At 39.7% G+C, this 25,397-nt stretch overlaps 1 protein-coding gene across 2 annotated transcripts in view; it reads right to left on the reverse strand.

Moving 5' to 3' along the window:
- The window catches only part of DPYD (dihydropyrimidine dehydrogenase), a 751,325-nt gene that overhangs the window by 392,007 nt on the left and 333,921 nt on the right, over positions 1-25,397 (reverse strand). For both annotated transcript variants that reach the window (XM_075833172.1, XM_075833173.1), the window contains exons 10-11: positions 24,408-24,577; positions 11,152-11,362 (exon numbers count right to left, since the gene is read on the reverse strand). In XM_075833172.1, the coding sequence (XP_075689287.1) occupies positions 11,152-11,362; positions 24,408-24,577 (381 nt within the window). The remainder of the gene's footprint in view (positions 1-11,151; positions 11,363-24,407; positions 24,578-25,397) is intronic.

A 25,397-nucleotide genomic window follows, 5' to 3' on the forward strand; every position in this document is an offset into this window, starting at 1 on the left:
TAGGAACACAATGCATAATTTTCAACAATTCATGAAGCCAGTGAAGGATTTCTTAACTTCATCATTTAAAATTATTATGTATTTAAAGCTATCGAAATCTGTTTCCTTAGTTTTGATGAGCATGCAACAAGTGGAATTATCATGTGACACCCAGGAACCTGTATAATACATTACCCTTATACTTGGTAGTCATGTGCCAAAATGAATAGTAGAAGAAGAAGAAAATAGGTGCCAGGTAAAAAAAATACTTTGGGGTATGAGAATGTGTTAACTCACGTAAATGTTGTGTTCTCCGTAGACTTACACTACAAGGGACAATACAGTCGATGCTAGTATTGTGGATGCCCTATTCAATTTCTCTGGTTTCAACTCCCAAAGAATTAAATAGTACTCACAGCCCAATATGGAGGGACCTACCATCCACCTACGTTGCTGAGTTTTAAATATGAACTATTTTTGTGATAAGTCTCATGAATTGCTTAAACATACTTGTCTTCTACTATAAAAAGATGTATGCAAGATGTATGCAAATCTATTTATTAAAATTCATATTCCAGGTGTTATTACCTGCTCCAAAGAAATGTCTAACCTGGACTTCCATACACTTAGCTCAGAATGTTTTCTCAGGGTTTCCTTTACTAATTTCCAATTAACTTGTTATTTCCCAAGTGGATAAACATATGTTCCTGCATAATTAAATTCCAGATGTCTTCCATTTCCATTTCTTTTTATGTTCTTTCTCCTTGAAGCACAATCATAATTACAAGCATCCATGATATTTTTTTTTGTTATCAAACAACTTTGGTTTCTCATTTTGCATATTGCAATAAAACCTAAGATAACCTTTTAGAGGGAGTGTTTTTATACCTTTCTATCCTGGCTCATGATATTATCTTTAATCATAGTCATGTTTCTAACTTTTAACAGTAGTGGAATACAAATATTTATAAAAAAAAAAGCACTTAAAGAACTCATATATATATATATATATATATATATATATATATATACACAGCCTTAAAAAAAAAACAGGAAGTAGACATCTCAATAAAGTTGTCAGATGTCAACCCACTAGTGTAAATAGGAAATGTGTTGAATACTCAACTTATATTTAATATTAGGTGAACAACACATCCATACATATCAGACAAAGGAAATCTAAGTAAGCCCGTAAAATAAATGTTTTAATTATTATATATAACCTTATTAGCCTCTTAAATTTTAATTGGTTGTACCATCTTGTATAATATAATAATGGTAACCACATTTCAGTCTTTCATCTCACTATATTTTCTATCTTGCCCTGAGAATAAAGTAGTCACCACAACATTTCTACAAGAACACAATGCCACAATGAGATCTTACATGAGATGGATAGCTGTTGAAATGTGTCTTCATTACAAAGTCAATTTCAGAGCTTTAAAACTGAACTGAAGCACAGTGAGAACCATTGTCTAGAAATGGAAAAGACTTGACAAAATGTATTGAACTTATCCAGGAATTCATAAAAAAAATATTCAAAGATCCCCGTTTCTGTGTCTACAGCACAGATCAGTATTCTTGATACTATCAAAAATTGGAGACTGGACTAGCATGGAATTCATGGGAGAATAGCAAGGTGAACCGTAGTGCTACCAAATAGTGGTATACACACATCTGCAACATGCTCTCATAATTGACATCCCCCTGGCTGTTCTATTACTAGCAGCCACCTCCAACTCTTGCGGATGTGCCCTTGCCTTGTACTCCCCTGGCATGTGCGGTGCAACGATGAAGTCGGGCAGAGTACAGCTCGCTGCACGGTGCGTGCCCAAGTAGTACAAGGCAATGGCGCATCTGAGAAAGTTGGAGGAGGCTGCTAGTGATGTATAACAGCCAGGGGATGTCAATCAAGCATAGAAAGGTGGGTATGGAGGCAGGACTATGTGACTCTTTGGTATAGTGTCACCGCCCCATGAACCTTTAATGAGTAATTAGCATATATTGTGCGCAGTTTTAAAAGTTGATTTTATAGATTTTGCTGCATCTGAAAAAAACATACACGTGAATGTTTGGAAATATTGTCAGGTCATGTATTATTGCATGGTGGCGGTTAAAGGGGTTAAAACTACCTGACAAGTTCCCATTCATTTATACAATGAATTAAAAACAATTCCATCTGCCCTGCAATTTTGTTATTATAACTATATCCTATATAATTACAGCTCCAGATCCAAGCTCATACACATATACAACACCAGAACCAAGCTCAGTACATATATACAACACCAGAACAAAGCTCACTGTATAAATGCAGTTCCACAACCAAGCTCAATACATATATACATCCCCAGAACCAAGCTCAGTACATATATATACAGAACTAGAACCAAGCTCTCTACATATATACAGAACTAGAACAAAGCTCAGTACACATATACAGCACCAGAAAAAAGCTCAGTACACAAATACAGCTCAATTTAGCGCAACCCCTGCCGTATAGGTTTGTATGGCGTAAAACTACAGCTCCTGGCATGGACAGTACAACGGTAAGGATATGCTAGGAGTTGCTGTTTCACAAAAAAAATAATACCACCCATCATCTCACTGCAGATCATACAGTGACTACAATGTTCATTAGAGGCTGAAAAAAACATTTACATTAAGTGACTAACAGTTGACGTCTTCTCAGATTCCAGTTGTTCTTTTCCTCTTTTCTTCTCCACCCGGACCACACCTCAGATGTCTCCAGCTACGCACTTTCCAAACATTTCTGCACCTATAAATAAAGATAAAATTCTCATGGTGCCACACACTACGCCACTAAATCTAATAGCGCCGTACACTGCACCTCTAATTATAATAGCCCCATACACTGTGTCACACACACACACACACACACACACACAGCTCCTTGTAGTTAGTGCCCCCATGAGAGCCCTGTAGATAGTGCACCTGTGAGTCTCCTGTAGATAGTGCCCTACATAGATCCCCCTGTAGATCGCACCCCTTGTAGATAGTGTCCCAAATATAGTCCCCTGTAGATAGTGCCCTACATATAGCACCCCTGTAGATAGTGCCCCACACATAGCCCCCTGTAGATAATGTCCCACACATAGCCCCCTGTAGATTTTGCCCCACATATAGCTCCCCCTCTGTAGATGTAATTATAGTGCAGAAGGGGGTGGCGATGGCTGGTTTCAGTGGTGCCGCCTCCTCCTCAGGGAGGCAGCAGGCCACCGCCTGAGGCGAGAAGCTCATCTCGCCTCATGGAAGGTGCGGCCCTGTATCTATCCATCTATCTCTTTTTTATCTAATATCTATCTATCTCATATATATATATATATATATATATATATATATATATATATATATATATATATATATATATATATATATATATCCATCTATCTAATATCAATCTCCATTATCTCTCTCTCTTATCTATCTATCTAACTATCTATCTATCTATCTATCTATCTTGACTATGCTTTCACTCCCCCATATTTTAAGCAAAAAGTGGTCTAAAAGTAAATACTAAGGTTCACTTTCAATGTCCGCCACATTTACTTATATTAAAGATAAGGTGTGTTAACCAGATGCCATTGCAATTCTGGGTATTAAAATTTAACACATACATATATCCAAAATGAATAAAATCATGGTTCAAAAGTTCCTTAAAAATCTAGACTGAGGAATTATTCAGTTGCAGTGTGCAGCCCTGATATTACTGGAGTGATATCTCTGCTTTCTGTTTCCTATGAAATCTATTAAACCTGTCACTTCCTTATCGCTTTGAGTTTTACATTCAGTAGTGCAGAAGAGGACACATTTGCGCTGTACTAGAAGAAACAGAACTTTAGGGAATCAGTAAGCAATACAGTGCAGGTGCCCTGATCTTTCCATGATCACACTATAAACTCCTGCAAAATGGCTTATTACTACAGGCACAAAGAAAAGAACAATGGAATGTTTCTATTTCAGTATCACATTGATTTATGGTGGTTTACCAGTTGTAAGATTTTAGGATCTATACAAATATGATAAACTAAAGAAAATACAATAGCGAAGCTTTATTATTACTGTCTTAAACTGATCATAGCGGCGTGTGCTGTATGATAAATTAGGCACATCTTCCTAAACATGTTAGACACTGTTCTCTTCCTAATGCCACCTCTTGGTTTACTTAATTTAGACCAACATTTTGCCACATTGTAAGCCATTCTACCAGGGCCGGCATCAGCACCCGTTGTCACGGCATCACTTTCCACATATGAACAGTGATGTCAGGATGAGAGACAGACAGAGAGCGAGAAGCCCAGAACTAAGACTCTGGGGTTGCCCCTGACAACACTGTCCATATATGGACAGTGATGTCAGGGGCTTCTGCTGAAGCGGAATCCCCAGCCACCGCGTCGGCAATGCACTGGCTGGGGATTCCACTCCTAGGGGGAACCACAAAGGCGCTACCTACAGGGAGGGGGGCTGTGTGGCACTACCAGGGAGGGTGGCTGTGTGGCACTAACAGGGAGGGGGCTGTGTGGAACTACCAGGGAGGGTGGCTGTGTAGCACTACCAGGGAGGAGGGAGCTGTGTGGCACTACCTCAGAGGAGGGGGCTGTGTGGCACTACCTCAGAGGAGGGGGCTGTGTGGCACTACCTGGGAGGGTGGCTGTGTGGCACTACCAGGGAAGAGGGCTGTGAGGCACTATCTACAGAGGGCACTAAATTTATGGGGGGTACAAACTGGGGGCCTAACTTCTATATGGGGCATAAAGAGGGCCTAACGTCTATATGGGGGCAGAAAGTGACGTTTTCTTCCATTTTACTGCCGCCTTGAGTTCCCCCACAAAGGGGCCTACTAAGTCTGTGTCGCAAAAGGGCCCACGTAAACCTGGAGCTGGCCCTGCATGCTACTTTTTGCTCTGCCATGCTTCCTGTGTCTAAAACACATAAAATTGTGTCACAGGCATATATGGATGTAGCCATCTTTATCTTGACTGATAACTTGCTGCAGCGTGATATCACACAACAAAAGCCATTGAAAAGACATTGAAAAAGTCAAGATAAAGGATCTTGCCACTATGTATTTAATGCGTTAAAAGTCAAGATAGAGACAGCTACATCTGTATGCCAGTTTTTTTTTAATGCAAATTGAGACAAGATTCTGGTGCATTTAGCTTAGTAAAATCTCCCCAATGTTCTTCTTTGGGCAACAGCATGGGGGATATGTAAAAAAATTCAAAGCCTTAAAGGAGTTGTACCAGAAATAAAAATGGTAATCTATCCACATTATAGGTGATAATTTTGTGACCACTGGGGGCCCCACCGATCGTTAGACATTAAAAGGAGCAGTGGTCAAGCATGCATGCTACTGTGCCATTCAAAGTCTATGGGAATGATGGAAACAGCGGAGTACATTGCTCAGCTATTTCCAGCATTCTCATAAACACTAAATGGAGCGGCAGGTGCATGCTCGACTACCACTCCAATTGAGTTCCTACTCACTGTGGGGGCTGCAGTAAGGTGAAATTGAGGGTTTGGGACCTGTTTTTTGCAATTGGTAGGGTCCCAGTGGTGGGGCTCCCAGCGATCAGACAATTATTACCTATCCTGTGGATAGGTGATCATTTTCATTTCTGGGAATACCCCATCAACAGTTTCCCTATTTATATTCTGACCCATATAATATTATTATTTTATGCACCATGATAACTGATGGAGTGTAGATAACAGTAGCTTTATGGGCAGTACAATGGAAAAATAAGGATATCACATTGTGGAATCACAGAACATTGTGCAAAATAACAAACTCAGTTTTGCTTCATTGACACACTGCCTTCTGCTACATCACTGTCAGATCTGAGGTTTCTATTTGGTATAACACCTGTAACATCATAATGTCTTTTTTTTTTCTCCAAAGGACTGCAGTTGTGTTAGATGACAATCAGCTCTGCCAAATCAGTAGGTAACACTTATCTATTGGACAAATATGCAGTATAGAAATTAATTATAAAATGGAGTTATTCATAAAATGTATTAAGACAACTTAGCAACTAATGATTAGACCTACACATGCCATTATAGATATAAATGTTGTATATAAGCTATTAAAGTGAGCAGCGTTGGAAGCCAACATTAGAGCAGGTAATTTGCTATTGAGGTTTATAATTTATCAATTTTTTATGGCGCTATTTCCTATGTAACTTGTTAATTTTTATTGCACATATGGCCTGTGAATGCAGTCAAAACAGCAGAGTTTACCATGAGATGAAAAGAGGATAGGCAGGAAGATGAATCCTCATAAAATTAATTGTGGTGGGCTCAAGGAACCTTATGCCAGCATTGAAAGACAGTGTGGGGTCCCTTTACACATGATGGTTTATAATACTCATTTAAATGCTGACCTAGAGAGTACAATTGTGCATAAAATTGGAACCAGGTGCTTCAGGGGCCCGTAAAAAGTAAGAACTGCCAGACACCTTACAGACAGCTTAAGCCCTTTTTATCGGTAAAGATAGATCACTAAAAATAGGGCACATGACTTGGTCGACACTTCTTGTGAAAAACAATTCTACCTTCTACTTGTTTTTAGGGCTTCCATAACATGTTATAAATGTAAGATGGACAAATGATTTTGAACAGTGGCAGCTTTACACTTTGTTTTTAGGAGATGTATGCGGCATCCATTGGTTATAACTATAGCAGATGTATGCGGCATCCATTGGTTATAACTATAGGAGATGTATGCGGCATCCATTGGTTATAACTATAGGAGATGTATGCGGCATCCATTGGTTATAACTATAGGAGATGTATACGGCATCCATTGGTTATAACTATAGGAGATGTATGCGGCATCCATTGGATATAACTATAGGAGATGTATGCTGCATCCATTGGTTATAACTATAGGAGATGTATGCTGCATCCATTGGTTATAACTATAGGAGATGTATATGGCATCCATTGGTTATAACTATAGGAGATGTATGCGGCATCCATTGGTTATAACTATAGGAGATGTATGCTGCGTCCATTAGTTATAACTATAGGAGATGTATGCGGCATCCATTGGTTATAACTATAGGAGATGTATGCGGCATCCATTGGTTATAACTATAGGAGATGTATGCTGCATCCATTAGTTATAACTATAGGAGATGTATGCGGCATCCATTGGTTATAACTATAGGAGATGTATGCGGCATCCATTGGTTATAACTATAGGAGATGTATGCGGCATTCATTGGTTATAACTATAGGAGATGTATACGGCATCCATTGGTTATAACTATAGGAGATGTATGCGGCATCCATTGGTTATAACTATAGGAGATGTATGCTGCATCCATTGGTTATAACTATAGGAGATGTATGCTGCATCCATTGGTTATAACTATAGGAGATGTATGCGGCATCCATTGGTTATAACTATAGGAGATGTATGCGGCATCCATTGGTTATAACTATAGGAGATGTATGCTGCATCCATTGGTTATAACTATAGGAGATGTATACGGCATCCATTGGTTATAACTATAGGAGATGTATGTGGCATCCATTGGTTATAACTATAGGAGATGTATGCGGCATCCATTGGTTATAACTATAGGAGATGTATGCGGCATCCATTGGTTATAACTATAGGAGATGTATGCGGCATCCATTGGTTATAACTATAGGAGATGTATGCGGCATCCATTGGTTATAACTATAGGAGATGTATACGGCATCCATTGGTTATAACTATAGGAGATGTATGCGGCATCCATTGGTTATAACTATAGGAGATGTATGCTGCATCCATTGGTTATAACTAGAGGAGATGTATGCTGCATCCATTGGTTATAACTATAGGAGATGTATGCGGCATCCATTGGTTATAACTATAGGAGATGTATGCGGCATCCATTGGTTATAACTATAGGAGATGTCTGCTGCATCCATTGGTTATAACTATAGGAGATGTATACGGCATCCATTGCTTATAACTATGGGAGATGTATGCGGCATCCATTGGTTATAACTATAGGAGATATATACGGCATCCATTGGTTATAACTATAGGAGATGTATGCGGCATCCATTGGTTATAACTATAGGAGATGTATGCTGCATCCATTGGTTATAACTATAGGAGTTGTATGCTGCATCCATTGGTTATAACTATAGGAGATGTATGCGGCATCCATTGGTTATAACTATAGGAGATGTATGCGGCATCCATTGGTTATAACTATAGGAGATGTATTACTTCTCATACCTAAATAAAGACATCAGCACTTAGGAGAAACCTTGTATTGCTTTGCCCTAGGTTCACCCACACGCAATTAGATTTAATGACGCGCACCTCAGGGTGATCAAGTAGTAAAAATGGCAAATATCAGTAAAATTTCCTTATGTCATATGACTAAAACTATTACTACTTTTATTATACCATTCTCATGTGAATATGGAAAACAAGTATTTCAGAACTGCCAAGATTTTCCTGTACAAATCCTTCTCGTTAACATAACTATTATTTTTTTACTCTCACTATGTATGGGTATCACATATTTGTAGGACTGGAAAGTGAACACCTGTTTATGTACAGAGTCAGTCTGGTAGAGGCAGATGTAACACCAGATTGCCCATATGGTTCTGCGTATGATTCATCAGTGGCCTGGAAGGACGATAATTTCTTTATATTATCTCAATGCTGGGATTTTTTTCCAAGAGATTCCAACTTGGCAGAAGGCTCAACATTTATCGGTTTCACAAGTACACCGGGGATGGAAGCTAAGTATCCAGTGTAACAACGTATGCTGTGTGTGTGACAGTGCATTAGTTATATGAAATACATTGATGGTGTTAAAAGAACCAGTCTTGAGGTGGAACAGACTGATTTTTACTGGTGTTCCTTGTTGTCTCTGTAATAAACATCTTCATGCCTTAACAATTATTATTCTACAACACAGAGGCACATTTGATATCCTTTCAAAATGTTATTATCAAGGGGGTCAACCTCAAAGTCTATTATGAAGTCTTGGTTAAGGAGCAGAGGGAGGATCATTTCCAGCTAGAACATTTTCTTATCTAATGATGGGGCAAAGTTAATAAAAGGAATTTTTATCTTTCAAATACTACATGGGCTGATATCTGCTACCTGGAGAGTCAGTTTATTTAATGACCTAACAATGCTCACAAATGTTTTGTTACTCAGCTATCTGCTGTAGTATTTGAAGGTGTATTGCAAAATTGTTACCAATTCAGGTTTTTTTTTTAAATTTCAGACATAAAAAAATATTTGCTTATGCTTGATGGGGAAATTAGGTTTTAAGTTCCATTTCTGCAGGTGAGAATAAATATTTTTTGTAAAGCACTTCAGAATATTTTATCTTGATTGGGGCGTAGCTATAGGGGTGCAAAAGTAGCAGTTGAACCTGATCCCTAGTGCCTGTGGGGGCCCAAAGGCCCATCTGCCACATCATAAGACATCAGTATTATAGATGGCACATGGTAGGACTGGGCTCTTTTACTAATCTTGTATTGAGACCCAGGAGATTCAAGTAATGCCTCTGTGTTCTATAAATTAAGGATAATAAATTCAGAAATGTGCCATTTCTCCAGACATATTATTGTATATTCTCAATGAACAGAGCAATGCAAGTTCCTAAAAATAGCTGGATATTGTCATCAAAGGAGTTCAAATAGAAGTAGTATAGAAATTCTGATTCCGAAAGTCATTAAAGCCTAGTGTACGGTCCCGGTAAAGAAAATAAAGGATTGAACGCTTGCGTAAGGCCAGGTTCAAACAGCTTGGTTGGATGCAGTTTTTGATGTTTTTTTTTTAGCCAAAACTAGAAGTGGGTCATAGAGTAAAGATAAGATTTATATAAAAAAGATTTCTAATTTTCTATCCACTCTAGATGTTGGTTTAAAGTGGATCTGTCACTAGTAATGACCAATGTCCTAACTAATCTAATAGGCGCTGTCATGTTGATAATTCCAGAGAAAAAAAGTGTCCAAAAATGTTTATTTCTTTAAGTGTTATGAGCTTATTTCTAAATATGCAAATGAGATTATACTAGCCAAACGGGCAGTAACGCTGCTCTTTCTCTGTGGGCGGTATTATTTTTGGTCTGTTTGACACTGTCCAATAGGTATCGTACAGTTTCTCCCATTCCCTGCACAGTGTAATCTCAGCATCAATCATGAGATCACGCTGTGTTTACACTTCCGGCCGCAGGTCCTTCAACACATCGCCTCAGGCCAAATCCAGAGACATAGCTTTGATCTTATGCGCCCCATTGCAAAATATGTAAGAGGGCCCCGCACCTATCATGTGTCATTTATAATACGACTGCCTTCTTATGTCACAAAAAGAGCTTTGGGCTCCCTCAAGTACAACGGCCGAGGTTATAGTGTCAGTTACATTTTCTTAGCAATGATTTTGGAATGAACAATGATGTTCTGGTGAATTGGTAGGTAACTGCTAATCTTTACCAAGTTTTAGGAATTCTAAATCATATTTTTTTTTGGGAAACTTGAGCGATGTTAGAAATAGAATTATACCTATTCATCATGAAGCTGTAGATTGATTTATTGCTAAATGAAATTATAACATTTTTATAAAGCACCTTAGCATAAAAGTAAAGTTTGTGATATAAGAAAAAGTCTTAAGCTCTCAATATGTATTTCCATGTCAAATATTCGCTGAATTCGTTTTTCAATTTTAACTTAACTTGTGCCAACAACACAAAATGAAATAAATATAGATGATGAAAATGACTTTTCATTAGCCAAATTGCCTTTGGAAATTCTAGATGATTAAATGCAGTAATACAAACACTAGCTATTGTATATTCTGCAGGCCATTACAGCATTTGTTGTGACCAACCAAACAAAGCTTTATCATTTGTTTCTTTGGAAATTCAAACTGAAAAGTAATAATAAAAAAAATGAATCATGATTGGTGGCTGCTGATATGAAGTTTAATCAACATGAACGACTCATTGGGGAACAAGCAGGATATTCAGCCACTGTACCCACAAAAATAATGCAGGAGGAACTTTATGGAAATTTCTTATCTGTAGTCCTAATTTTAACCACCTCAATGCTCAACATATGAATCTGGAATATTTCTTGATATGAACTAGTTTAACATTGATGATAAGACAACCAATGTACCTGTAGGGTCGCTTAGCACTGATCCAAATGCACTGATGATAACATCGGCTTTTAGGTGAACAACCTGATCTTCATCTTCAATCCAATTTCCATCCTCATTTTGTTCTGTTCGAACAAATTCCATACCGCTTATTTTGCCACCCTTGAGAATTACTTTACGAGGTGATAAGAATGGAAGAAATTCACATTTTTCTTCTTTGGCTAATTCTACCTGCAAGACATAAAAAATATATTTTTAAAGACATTATTATTCAATGGTAATTCAATTACCCTTAAAGTAAGTATTTATGAAATAGGGTACTACACTGAGGGCATGTTCACACGGCCTATTTTCGGACATTTAAACGCCCAAAAAACGTCCGAAAAAAATCGGAAGCAGAATGACTCCAAACATCTGCCCATTGATCTCAATGGGAAAAACGGCGTTCTGTTCTTCAGCCGTTTTTTTTAAGCCGTTTTTCATTGACTATAGAAAAACAGCTCCAAAAACGGCCATAAAAACACCGCGAAACACACCGCAAAAAACGCGAGTGGCTTTAAAAACGTCTGAGAATCAGGAGCTGTTCTCCCTTGAAAACAGGTCTGTATTTTCAGTTGTTTTTGAGTTTGCGGGTGAACATACCGTTAGAGGGAATGTCTACAGAAAAATGTAAAAGGACCCAAGTTTTAAATGGTTAAGGACCCAGTTGCCCCTGGAAGTCACTTTTTATATGGGTAGTGTACACACTGATGCTTAGCACTTTGACTATGGGCATTTGGCAACCCCTTTGCAGCCAAGAATAGGTGAAGATACATAAGGGTGGCTTTCTCTCAAATTCGAATGGAGTCACTGGCTCGGCAATTTCCATAGTTCTCATTGACTTCAGTAGAGAGGGCCATTCGCATGTGTTGGCACCTAATGTATGTGGTTGCTATAGGCAGTTATGTGGGTTTTTGGCCCATGGGGTCTCCATCAACCTTAATTTGCCTTAGGCAGACATGCCATATGTGCAACCGGTGAAGCTGCAAAGGGGCCCGGTGAGAAAGGAGCACACTGTCCTTCTAGAAGCAGCTAATTAATTTTTATGGCTCTCAGTTGCTGGTAGATTCCTAGAGAGTCATTAAGGGGGAAGGTTCCTGTATGTAAACCTTTTCGAGAGAAAGGGGCCTATGTAGCATTCTTGCATGGAGGTCCTCTTCTGTCTGTGTGCACCCATGAAGCAGGGCTTGTGTTAACAAAAATTACCCCAGAATCAGATTGATCCTGTTCATTAAATAAATTCAAGTATCCCCACTTGTCTGATTCTGCTGTGTGTGAGGAATAAAATACAGAATTATTAATGGAAAAGAAAATTATGAATCGCGTATTATATGTTAAAGATAATGAGTGGTAAAGGATGAGTGATGAACAGTGATAAGAGAAATTAGTTAAAAGGAATGAGTAATGAATGAGTCATGAGTGATAAGGACAAGTCATTAGGTATAAGCAGTGATTTATGAAAATTTATTAAATTTGAACAGAAGAGAGGTGCCTGGCCGGTAAAACGAGTACTGATCGATGATACAGCATGTCGATTGGCGCTCATTAGATCCATTTACAAGGAAAAATAATCGGTAATGTATGTGGACAAACAGTTATTAAAATGACCGCTCGCCCACATACATTTGTATGATGTCGGCAGCAAATCTCCCTGTTTAAACAGGGAGATGTGCTGCCGACTAGTAGATGTGCGATCATCATTTATAGCCGAACAAGCTTTTATACCCAGCGTTGCTCGGGAGGTTGACTTACGGTATAGATAGAGTAAAAGCTCACTATTTAAATATCCAATTATGTGTTGTAAGGCCCCATGCAAACGACCGTAGAATTCGTCCATAATTACGGACCCATTCACTTCTATTGCCCATGGACACCCTCCTGTATATTTACAGGAAGGTGTCCGTGCCATAGAAAGGCTCCGCAAAAGATAGGACATGTCCGGTTTTTGCTTTTTACGACCCGCATAATAATTAGAGAGTATTAAAAGTTAACTTACCTGCTTCTTCCTCCAGTCCGGCCTCGAGGAATGACGTTTCATCCCATGTGACCGCTGCAGCCAATCACAGGCCAATTACAGGCTGCAGCGGTCACATGGACTGCCGCGTCATCCAGGGAGGTCAAGAGGGATATCAAGAGGGATGCGTCACCAAGACAACGGTATGTATGAACTTCTTTTACTTTCAATCGCTGCCCGAAAGGGCTGCCCCTTCTCTCTTTCCAGCACTGATAGAGAGAATGGGCTGCCGATTAGTGCAGAGAAAACGCGTCCGTAAGTACGGGTGGAATACTGGTGACACAGGACCCAAAGTTATTTGAAGCACCATTAAATATCCTTAACACTATGATCACATGATCAAAATAAATGGATTCCCTTTAGGAAATAAAAAAGTCCTAAGCCAGTGCTCCTAGATAGAGATGAGCGAACCGGGACAACCGAACCCGGTTTCGGTCCGAACTTCCGGTAAAGTTCGGTTCGCAGCGAATCCGAACTTCACCGGGTTCGGCCGAACCCGTTTTGACCGAACCCGGTCAAAAACATTATACAAATCGGGAGCCACTTATCTCTATCAATCACTGATAGAGAAAAGAGGCTGCTGATTAAAAATAAAATAAAAAGCATTTCATACGTACCCGGTCGTTGTCTTGTTGACGAGTCCCTCTTCTTCCTCCAGTCCGACCTTTTCTGACGCGGCAGCCTGTGATTGGCTGCAGAGGCCTCTGCAGCCTGTGATTGGCTGCAGAGGCCGCGGCAGCCTGTGATTGGCTGCAGCGCTCACAAGGCTGCATCGTCATCAAGGAATGTCGGGCCGGATGTCGAGAGGGACGCGTCACCAAGGCAACGGCCAGGAGACCGGACTGGAGGAAGCAGAAAGTTCTCGGTAAGTATGAACGTCTTTTTTTTTACAGGTACTGTGATCGGTAGTCACTGTCCAGGGTACTGAAACAGTTACTGCCGATCAGTTAACTCTTTCAGCACCCTGAACAGTGACTATTTAGTGTATGTGCACACACACTAATTACGTCCGTAAATGACGGACGTATTTCGGCCGCAAGTACCGGACCGAACACAGTGCAGGGAGCCGGGCTCCTAGCATCATACTTATGTACGATGCTAGGAGTCCCTGCCTCTCTGCAGGACAACTGTCCCGTACTGTAATCATGTTTTCAGTACGGGACAGTAGTTCCACGGAGAGGCAGGGACTCCTAGCATCGTACATAAATATGATGCTAGGAGCCCGGCTCCCTGCACTGTGTTCGGTCCGGTACTTGCGGCCGAAATACGTCCGTCAATTACGGACGTAATTAGTGTGTGTGCACATACCCTTACTGACGTCGCCTAGCAACGCTGCCGTAATGACGGGTGCACACATGTAGCCACCCATCATTACGGGGCCTCATGCACACGACCATAAAAACACCCGTTATCACGGGTCGTAATTACGACCCGAAATAGCGGGCCATAGACTTCTGTTAGCCACGGGTACCTTCCCGTTTTCTCACGGGAAGGTGCCCGTGCCGTTAAAAAGATAGAACATGTTCTATTTTTTTATTTTACGGGCCGTGCTCGTAATTACGACTCGTAAGTACGAGCACGGCCGGCCGGCCACGGGCAGCTGGCCGCTTTTGCGAACCGTGCTGTCATTATAATTATAGCAGCACGGCCCGTAAAATAGAACATGTTCTATTTTTTTAACGGCACGGGCACCTTCCCGTGAGAATACGGAAAGGTACCCGTGGGTAACAGAAGTCTATGAGCCCGTTATTGCGGGTCGTAATTACGACCCGCAATAACGGGTGTTTTTACGGTCGTGTGCATGATGGGAGCACGGCTCGGAAAAACGAACGGCTGCCCGTGCTCATCTCCTGAAATAATCTGTGCTGCCTTAAACTCTGTGGACAGGTCAGGATCCTGTTTCTTTTAAATGCTGCTAGGGAACCCGCTCGATCCACTATATAAGGCTACGCTACAGTGCAGCATTTAAAAGAAACAGGATCCTTACCTGTCCACAGAGTTTAAGGCAGCACAGAGTATTTCAGGAGATGAGCGTGCAGATTCAGTGCTGTTGTGAACTCTGCTCTTACCATTACGTAGCTCTCAGTCTGTTATCTCTCCTCCACTCCTGTCCTCAAGAACACCTTCACATGATTGGCAAGTCACCACGTAATGGTAAGAGCAGAGTTCACAGCAGCACAGAGTATTTCAGGAGATGAGCGTGCGGATCTTGTGCGTGGTGGTGACTTGCCAATCATGTGAACGTGTTATAGAGGACAGGAGTGGAGGAGATGTAACAGACTGAGCTACGTAATGGTAAGAACAGAGTTCACAGCAGCACAGAGTATTTCAGGAGAGGAGCGTGCAGATTCAGTGCTGCTGTGAACTCTGCTCTTACCATTACGTAGCTCAGTCTGTTACCTCTCCTCCACTCCTGTCCTCAATAACACCTTCACGTGATTGGCAAGTCACCACCCCGCACAAGATCCGCACGCTCATCTCCTGAAATACTCTGTGCTGCTGTGAACTCTGCTCTTACCATTACGTGGTGACTTGCCAATCATGTGAAGGTGTTCTGGAGGACAGGAGTGGAGGAGAGGTAACAGACTGAGAGCTACGTAATGGTAAGAGCAGAGTTCGCAGCAGCACTGAATCTGCACGCTCATCTCCTGAAATACTCTGTGCTGCCTTAAACTCTATGGACAGGTCAGGATCCTGTTTCTTTTAAATGCTGCACTGTAGCGCAGCCGTATATAGTGGATCGAGCGGGTTCCCCAGCAGCATTTAAAAGAAACCGTGTTTGTGTATGTGTGTGTTTGTGTATATATGTGTGTTTGGGTATGTGACTTTGTCTGTTTTTGTTTTTATATGTGTGTGTGTATATATGGGTGTGTTTGTGTATATGTGTTTTGTGTATATGTTTGTGTATATATGGGTGTATTTGTGTATATGTTTGTGTGTAGATGTTTGTGTGTGTTTTTGTATATGTGTATATGTGTGTATATGGGTGTGTGTTTGTGTGTATATATGGGTGTGTTTGTGTATATGTGTTTGTGTATATGTGTGTTTGGGTATGTGTGTTTTTGTTTGTATATGTGTTTGTGTATATGTGTTCGTGTATGTGTGTATAACTGTGTGTGTGTGTGTTTGGATATGTGTGTTTTTGTTTGTATATGTGTGAGTTCGTGTATATGTGTGTGTTTGTCTGTTTATGTGTGTGTGTATATCTTGTTGTGTTTGTGTATATATGTGTGTGTCTGTGTATGGTTGTTTGTTTGTGTGTGCGTGTATATATGTGTGTAGGTGAGTAGAAGTATTGGTATTGTTCACATTGATAACTGTTTTTTTATGTTGTTGCAGATTTTGATGTACCGATTGGACTACATCTACGATTCGTTGGACTACTGCGTAGATCTGCGTTTTTTCAAATTTTAATAAAATGGTTAACGAGGGTTTTGTTGGGGATTTCTTATTTCAATAAAAAAGAATTGTCTTTGTGTTTTTTTTTTCAAACTTTATTAGTGCCTAGATAATGGCAGTTGGCTGATTGACAGCGTCCATTATTAAGGCGGTACTTAGTGTTAGCCGGTGCAGAGGCTAGCACTAACCACCCATTATTACCCCGGTACCCACCACCACCAGGGGTGCCGGGAAGAGCTTGGTACGATCCAGTACCCGACCATCTGTTGTGATGGTCGGGTACTGGGGCGGCCGTAGGCTGGTATTATGAGGCTGGGAAGGGCCAAAATCAGTGGACCTTCCCACCCTTGTAATGCTAGGCTGCTGCTGCTGTGTTGTATCGGGCTGGTTATAAAAATGGGGGGGACCCCCACGTCGTTTTTTTTTTGGAATTTAACAAATTTAGCAATAGACGGGTCCCCCACATTTTTAATAACCAGCCATATACAAGGCCGCAGCAGTCTGGCATTACATGGGTGGGAAGGGCCACTGGTTTTGTCCATTCCCAGGCTAATAACACTGTGTTGTATGTGGCTGGTTATGATAAATTGGGTGGAACCCCATGTCTTTTTTAAAAAAAAAATGTAAATAAATAAATAATTTAAAAAAATGACGTGGGGTCCCCCCCACTTTTATAACCAGCCAGATACAACACAGCAGCAGCAGCCTAGCATTACAAGGGTGGGAAGGTCCACTGTTTTTGGCCCTTCCCAGCCTCATAATACCAGCCTGCGGCCGCCCCAGGGCCCGACCATCACAACAGATGGTCGGGTACTGGATCGTACCTGGCTCTTCCCGGCACCCCTGGTGGTTTTGGGTACCGGGGTAATAATGGTGGTTAGTGTTAGCCTCTGCACCGGCTAACACTAAGCCTCGCATTAGTAATGGATGTTGTCACTCAGACAGCGGCCATTACTAAAGTGGTAATAATAAAATTTGAAAAGAAAAAGACAAAGATATAGATAAAATATTTTATTGAAATAAAGCACCCCCAACACAACCCTCATTAACCATTTTATTGTAGAAAAAAAACCGTCATCGAAGTAGTCCTCGAAACCGACGTAGTCCAAACACCAAACCTGTAAAAAAATAAAATAATGAAATAAAACATGTTGTAGGCTTAGATTCAGTTTAATGTGTGATACTGACTGTTATACCATGTATAGAAGCCTGCCGCGAAGTTGACTTAGATACAGGGCGCCAGCAGACAGTATCATACATGGCCATACATACATATATACAAATATACATACATATATACAAACATACATACATATATACAAGCATGCACATATATACATGCAAATATACATACATGCAAACATACACACATATATACATGCAAACTATCATACATACATGCATACACACACACATGAAAACATACATACATACAAACAAACATGCAAAGATACATACATACATATATACAAGCATGCACAAATATACATGCAAACATAAATACATGCAAACATAATTACATACATGCACATATATAAACATACATGCAAACATACATGCAAAAATAAAAACATGCAAACATACATACATGCACATATATACATACATACATGACAACATACATACAAACATACATGACAACATACATACATGCAAACATACATACATGCAAACATACATACACACATGCAAACATATATACATGCAAATATACATACAAACATGCACATGTATACATACATGCCAACATACATGCAAACATACATGCACATATATACATACATACATGACAACATACATACATGCAAATATACATACATACACACATGCACATATATACATACATGCCAACATACATGCACATATATACATACATGACAACATACATACATACATGACAACATACATACATATATATATACACACATGCAAATATACATACATTCATGCAAACATACATGCAAACATACATACATGCATACATACAAATATACATACACACATGCACATATATACATACATGACAACATACATACATACATACATGACAACATACATGCAAAAATACATACATGCAAACATACATACATGCAAATATATACATGCAAATATACATACAAACATGCACATATATACATACATGCCAACATACATGCAAACATACATGCACAGATATACATACATACATACATGCCAACATACATACATGCCAAAAAATAATAATAATACGTTCATACTTACTTTCCTCCTGTCCGGCCTCCAGCGATGACGTTTCATTCATGTCGCCGCTGCAGCCTGTGATTGGCTGCAGAGGCGGTCACGTGGGATGAAGCGTCATCCTGACGTGCGTGACCGCCACTACAGCCTGTGATTGGCTGCAGCGGCGAAAGGGATGAAACGTCATCGCTGGAGGCCGGACAGGAGGAAAGTAAGTACGAACGTATAATTTTTATTTTTTTATTACATTTAAATGGTATTTTCCGCGCGCCGAGCATGTACTGTGAAGGTTGCTGAAAGAGTTAGTGCAGCCCATTAACTCTATCAGCACCCTGGACAGTAGCATGCTCGGCGCACGTAAGTGACAGGTTCGGTCAGAACTAGTTCGGTCCGAACCGAACTTTTTTGTGAAATTCGGCGAACTAGCCGAACCGAACTTTTGATAAGTTCGCTCATCTCTACTCCTAGACTAAAATACGAAGTGGTGGATGAGGGGCGGGGACCTCTGATTCATGCCCATTTGGCATAATTTTTTATCGCTCCTCATCTTTACCATTAGTCCCTCCATCGCTCATTGCTTCTCCATACATTTTAGTCCCTCAATCGCTCATTGCTTCTCCATGCATTTTATTCCCTCAATTATACGAGACAGGACAACTGTCCTGCCTCTGTGTAGACCCGCTGTGACCAACATCGCAGTGCTGCTGTGATAAGCAATCCAGCGAGGAATGATGTACGTTGCAGCCAAATATGGGCTGCCACGTCATCAATAGGAGGCGGAGCCTGTCAGTGCAATCCGTTACCTGGGGAACGCGTGTCCAATCAAAATAGCTATTCCCTGATTTTAAACCAATGAAAAAATCGGGCTTCAAACAAACAAACTTTCTAAAATATATATAAGATAAAAAATGCGATCAGTGAGTGAACGGGGATTTGCTCGTTCATCTGCTAATTTCTGCCTTGTTTACACAGGGCATGGATTGGGAACATGCGTTCGCATTATAATTGGCCTGTGTAAAAGGGCCTTTAGACTTCATGCAGAGGTAGTGTCCATACCAAAAATATGGTAAGAAGGTATAGAATTCTTGTTTAAATATTGATCGTGTCTGATCGCCATTCGGGATCAGTAAGGAAGTGTTTCCGTTTCAGGACATTTTGGTTTATTTTACCTTGCTCTGGATCAATAACTATTATAAGGTAATAAATTGTACCCCTATCCCTGTCTTTTTACAACCAAACTATGTAACTATGTACATTGAGGAGCAGTGGGCAGAATGCTGTACGGTGGCACACAGAGTTTCTGGGGCTCTGTACTCTGGAGCAGTAGGCACAGTAAACTGCCGTGTGCACTCCATGTAGTGCCATATTTCAGTGATATTTTCTCTTAAAGGGGACCACCTTTCCCCTTTTCTGACACGTCTATTTTTGTAAATAATTGTATTCCCCATGAAAAAATAATTTTGTTACTTATTTTCTTACAAGTCTATGTTATGCCATTTCTCTGTTATTCCCCCTAGAAATGTATGATTTAAAAAGAATGTACCCCTGCATCAGGGTGGAGCCGAGAGCTCTATCCTAGAAGCTGGTGAGCCACTATTGCCCGCATTTGCCAAAATTTGTATCTTGCATTGGAAATGTTAAAGAGATGGTGTCTCTCTGCTGAGAAGTGTTTATAGTTTATACTTCTTGTATACACCGGTTAGTAAAGGACTTTTTTTTTTTGCAACACCTGGGCCACATGTATCATCTTTGCAACTAACCCGGCGATCCACGCTGGTCTTTACACACACACACACACACACACACACACACACACACACACACACGTGTGTATGTGTGTATTCATGTATCCACCCTTATCTTTGCTTGAATTTGGTTAAGGACTCCAATTTGTCAAGAAGCAAATTCAATATAATATCGCAACATTCTAGCAAAACCCTTGACATGCAGCAATTCATATCACAGCTACTAGGTGGCCACACCTTGACACATATAGCATAGACATTTCGTGGTAGAGTATCAGAAAATCACGTGTTTTTTTAAGCTGGTTATCTCATGCCACATATCTTAGGAAGAGAAGGTAAGGAAGGACTCTTTTTAAAGCCGATCTGTAAAGTCTCTGGACATGGGGGGCATGGGAGATCACTAGCTTGGGGAAATTAAATTTCTATGATTTGAATCAGTATTCTCATGTAAAAACTGTTTAAATGATGCCAGGACTTATAGGGAAAGTGTGTAATTCTTACTTCCCCTGCCCACACACAGTGGATTGACAGCTCTCCTTGTATACAAACTCACACAGGAAAAGTTGTCAATCACTGTGTTGGTGTGGGAAGCAAGACTTATAGGCTTTTTTTCTAGGAGTCCTGGCAGAATTTCAACATCTTTTTATATGAAAATACGGAATCAGTCCATGAAAAAACACATATTCCCAAGCTCAGCATCTCCCCTCAAATAGAGAGACATAGAATACGTGACAGAGCCACTGTGGCAACCAACAAGATGCTTCACTTGGACTTTATTCAGTGAAACAAATGACTTGCTGTTGGTACACACTGTCCTCATAAATCCCGTATAGTATCAGTTTGGTTATTATTTCCGAGGTTTTGTTTTTTTTGCTTTTTTTTAAGATAAACAACACGACATTGCATCCTGGCTTGTCAAGTAGAGAAGCATTAGAGAAAATATTTTCTATGCTAATTAATCCCAATTTATTTTGTGGGTCTGTTTCACTTTTGACTTAAACTTGTCATGTTTAATGTGTTGCTTGGCAATCTTATGCTCCTCTAATGTGAGAAAATATTAGGAGAATGTGCCAGTGCTTTTTATTCCGGGTGAGAGATTGTTTATCTTGCCCTGCTACTAGTTTGTTCAAACATCATTAAGGGAATATTACAGCAAGTACTATTGCAGTGGATGATTTTTATTTTATCTGTACATATTTGTATCACTTTCCTCCTCACCTCAGCCCCAAGTCATAGGAGTCGGGTTTAGATATAAAAAATAATGGGGTCTTACACTTTTCAGTAGAAATGTATATGTGACACTGGTTGAAGCATAAGTAACAATATTGGGTATTCCCTTTATTTTTATTTTTATTTTTTTTGAGGAAATAAAGTGAAATCTTTGGAGAGTGCTGAACTTGACTTGTTTTGGACAGGGGTGATTGTTGGGGAATTGGATCTCTACTGATGTTATTTCTAGGTCTTCTCCCAACACATATACATTTTAAAGGGGTTTTCACACAATTAAAATCTCTCACCTATTCTCAGGATAGGTGATAAATGTAGGATTGCTGGGGGCCCCACCACTAAGTCTCCCACCGACCTCACCGGCCCCGCTCCTCCATACTGCACGATGGCAGTGAGGAGGATTTGAAATGGAGTTGTGGTCGTGCATATGCGTTGCCACTCAGTGCTACAGATGTAGACGTCTTTATCTTGACTTTTAAGGCATTAAATACAGTGTCAAGAAACTTTTCCTTGACTTTTTTAATGGCTTTTCAATGGCTTTTTTTGTGTGATATCACGCTGCAACAAGTTATCAGACCAAAGATAAAGATGGCTATGTCTCCGTCAGCCCCATGAACGTTAAATGGAGCGGTAACACACGTTTGCGACAGGGACTCATTTAAAAACTGTGGTTGTGCAGTGAGGAGGAACGAGGGTATGGACCCTGTTCTAGAAATCAGTGGGGGTCTTAGTAAAGGGGTCCCCAGCAATCATACATTTATCACCTTTCCTGTAGATGGGTGATAAATGTTCATTTTAGGAAAACCCCTTTAAAGAGGCTCTGTCACCACATTATCAAATCCCTATCTCCTATTGCATGTGATCGGCGCTGCAATGTAGATAACAGTAAAGTTTTTTTTTTTTTTTTTAAAACGATCATTTTTGGCCAAGTTATGAGCAATTTTATATTTATGCAAATTAGCCTTTCTAATGGACAACTGGGAGTGTTGTCTCTTATTTCCAACAGGGCGTGTATTGTGTTTGTAACATCTGGGCGAGTTTACTTGTTTTACTAGCTGGGCGTTGTGAAGAGAAGTGTTTGTCAGCATCATATGTCAGCATCATACACTTCTATTCACAACGCCCAGCTAAAAAAACAACTAAACACGCCCAGATGTTACAAACACAATACACGCCTAGTTGGAAATAAGAGAAAACACGTCCAGTTGTCCATTAGAAAGGCTAATTTGCATAAATATAAAATTGATCATAACTTGGCCAAAAATGATAGTTTTAAAAAAAAACAAAAAACGTTACTGTTATCTACATTACAGCGCCGATCACATGCAATAGGAGATAGGGATTTGATAATCTGGTGACAGAGCCTCTTTAAGTAGGAAGTAGAATGGACCTTTAAGTATGTTGTCAGGCTAAATGATATCTAGTTATTTACTGTATTTGAAGATCTATGTGCATCTGATATCTGTTATGTATTAGATATATATCAGATCATTTTGTTTTTACACCCTGTATTGTATGAATTAATTTAGTTTCCTAATCCATGTTTCACTCTGCTGTTGATTTATTTTGCCTTGTTTTTGTCAGTTAATTTTTCCGGTTCAATTAAATAGCGGTTGATGAAGACTATGTCCGGCTTGTGTATGTATAATATGTTAACACAATAATATTTCAGACTAAAAAACACTACAGTATCTACAGAATGTGCTGTGCTGTGAATGACCATTTATAATACATTGTATACATTGAGTATATTATGTATCTAGCTCATGTACGAACCACTGAATATGTAGGGATTTTAAAATATAACTTTTAGGTGAACTTAGTGTATTCTTGCATGTGTAGCTACAACTTTACGATATTTTTATCTATAAAGAGGTCTTATCAGCTCTTCGGACATAATTTTTAGTATTACCTATGAAATAACAATACTATAGAACCTTTTCTCAGAACACTATGATGTGCCATTCCTCTATTATCCCTCCTGGAAATATATGAATCAATTGACATCTGAGTGTTACTGAGCACGTCCTTATACCCACACACTAACAATCAGTGCTGACAATGTCAAATTGCAAGGATACACCCTTTTGAGAAGGGAAATTGTACCACCCAGTTGTCAATTTATTCATACATTTCTAGGAGGCATAAAAGAGAACAAAATAAAGTTCTGCGCAAAGGTGCTCCAGAATTGTTATTTTACGGGGAATACAAATATTTACTGAAACAGACCTGTCAAGAGAGTTGACAGGTCTTCTTTCATTCCTGATTGATACTGCTAATAAGATGAATCTGACCAGATACAGAAGTGATCAAAAATAGAACAAGGCAGTTAGCAGAATGTCAAAATCCATGTGTGACCTATAAGCTGAATGCAGGTTCTTTTATGACAGGCTGTAGTGTATGTTCCACAGACAACATGGGGCAGTAGCACCTGACTGATACAATGGGAAAACCACATGGGATTGGAAATCCCCTTAGCTGTACTGTTATTTTTGAATTGATATATTTTTATTATTTTTTTTTAAGTATTTTATTTTGTATCATAAAAAATAATTCCCTTATATATTCTGAAAAGTAGAGTAGAACCAGCAGCACCATTTGAACAGGTTTTTTTTAATTACAAGATTAAATTTACCTCTTCTGGAACAGCTCGAATATTAGTAAATCCTTTTCTAAACACCACAAATACTCTGCGGGCACCACAGCGCAGTGCCGAGGTTGCACAGTCAAAGGCAGTGTCTCCAGCTCCAAGTACGATAACAGCTCCCTTTATGGATGGCAGTGAAGAGTGACAGGCACACATCCCTGAATAATGAAAAGGGGAGGAAAAGCATTTTCAAGTAGCGAAACCATTTTGCATGTCAACTCAAAAAGATACATGTACTTAAAGCAGTGTAAAATTGCATCTTGCAGTTCCCAAGCACACGGTGTCACTATCACATTATTCTGCTTCACTGAAAGACAGTTCTATTCCCAAACCCCAAGATGTGCTCATATACATTTTCATAGTCCGTAGTCTTACAGGGATCACATTTTGTCTGGAACTTGGTATTAGAAGTTTCTACATTATTGATCAAAATAATCTTTCCAATCCTTCTCGTGCCCAAAAATATTGCATATGAAGAGGTTCACTATAAATGTAAATATATATACATTTTTTCTGTGACCCATGATTTTTTGTTTTGTTTTGCATATTCTGAATTTTCATGGGTAAAAATAAATAAGTGTGCATGTTTAAACAACACTCACCAAATATAACTGCAGTAATAGGTAATAGACCTTGGAAGACTAGAAATATACTGTTTTACTGGATAATGATCCTTCGACTTGGAGTTTGTATTTTAAAATAAGCTACAGACCATTCACATTAGTAGACCATTATGAATCAAAGTCCTAAATACAGCCACATAGTAGACTAAAACAATGACAAATAAACAGATAAAAGGTTAAGAGGTCTGTCAACAGCAGCTTTTTGATGGTTTCCAGGTTTTTATCCCCTTAACGCATTATCAGGTAACTGTAAAGGGTTAAGGGGAAGTATGGAGCGCTCTCACAGGCTGAGCATGCTGCATACAGAGCGGATGAAAGCTGTGTAATATAGCCGACACCTCACTGCAACGGGGGT

Source organism: Rhinoderma darwinii, chromosome 7 (genome assembly GCF_050947455.1).
Source record: "Rhinoderma darwinii isolate aRhiDar2 chromosome 7, aRhiDar2.hap1, whole genome shotgun sequence".
Classification (NCBI taxonomy): Eukaryota; Metazoa; Chordata; class Amphibia; order Anura; family Rhinodermatidae; genus Rhinoderma; species Rhinoderma darwinii.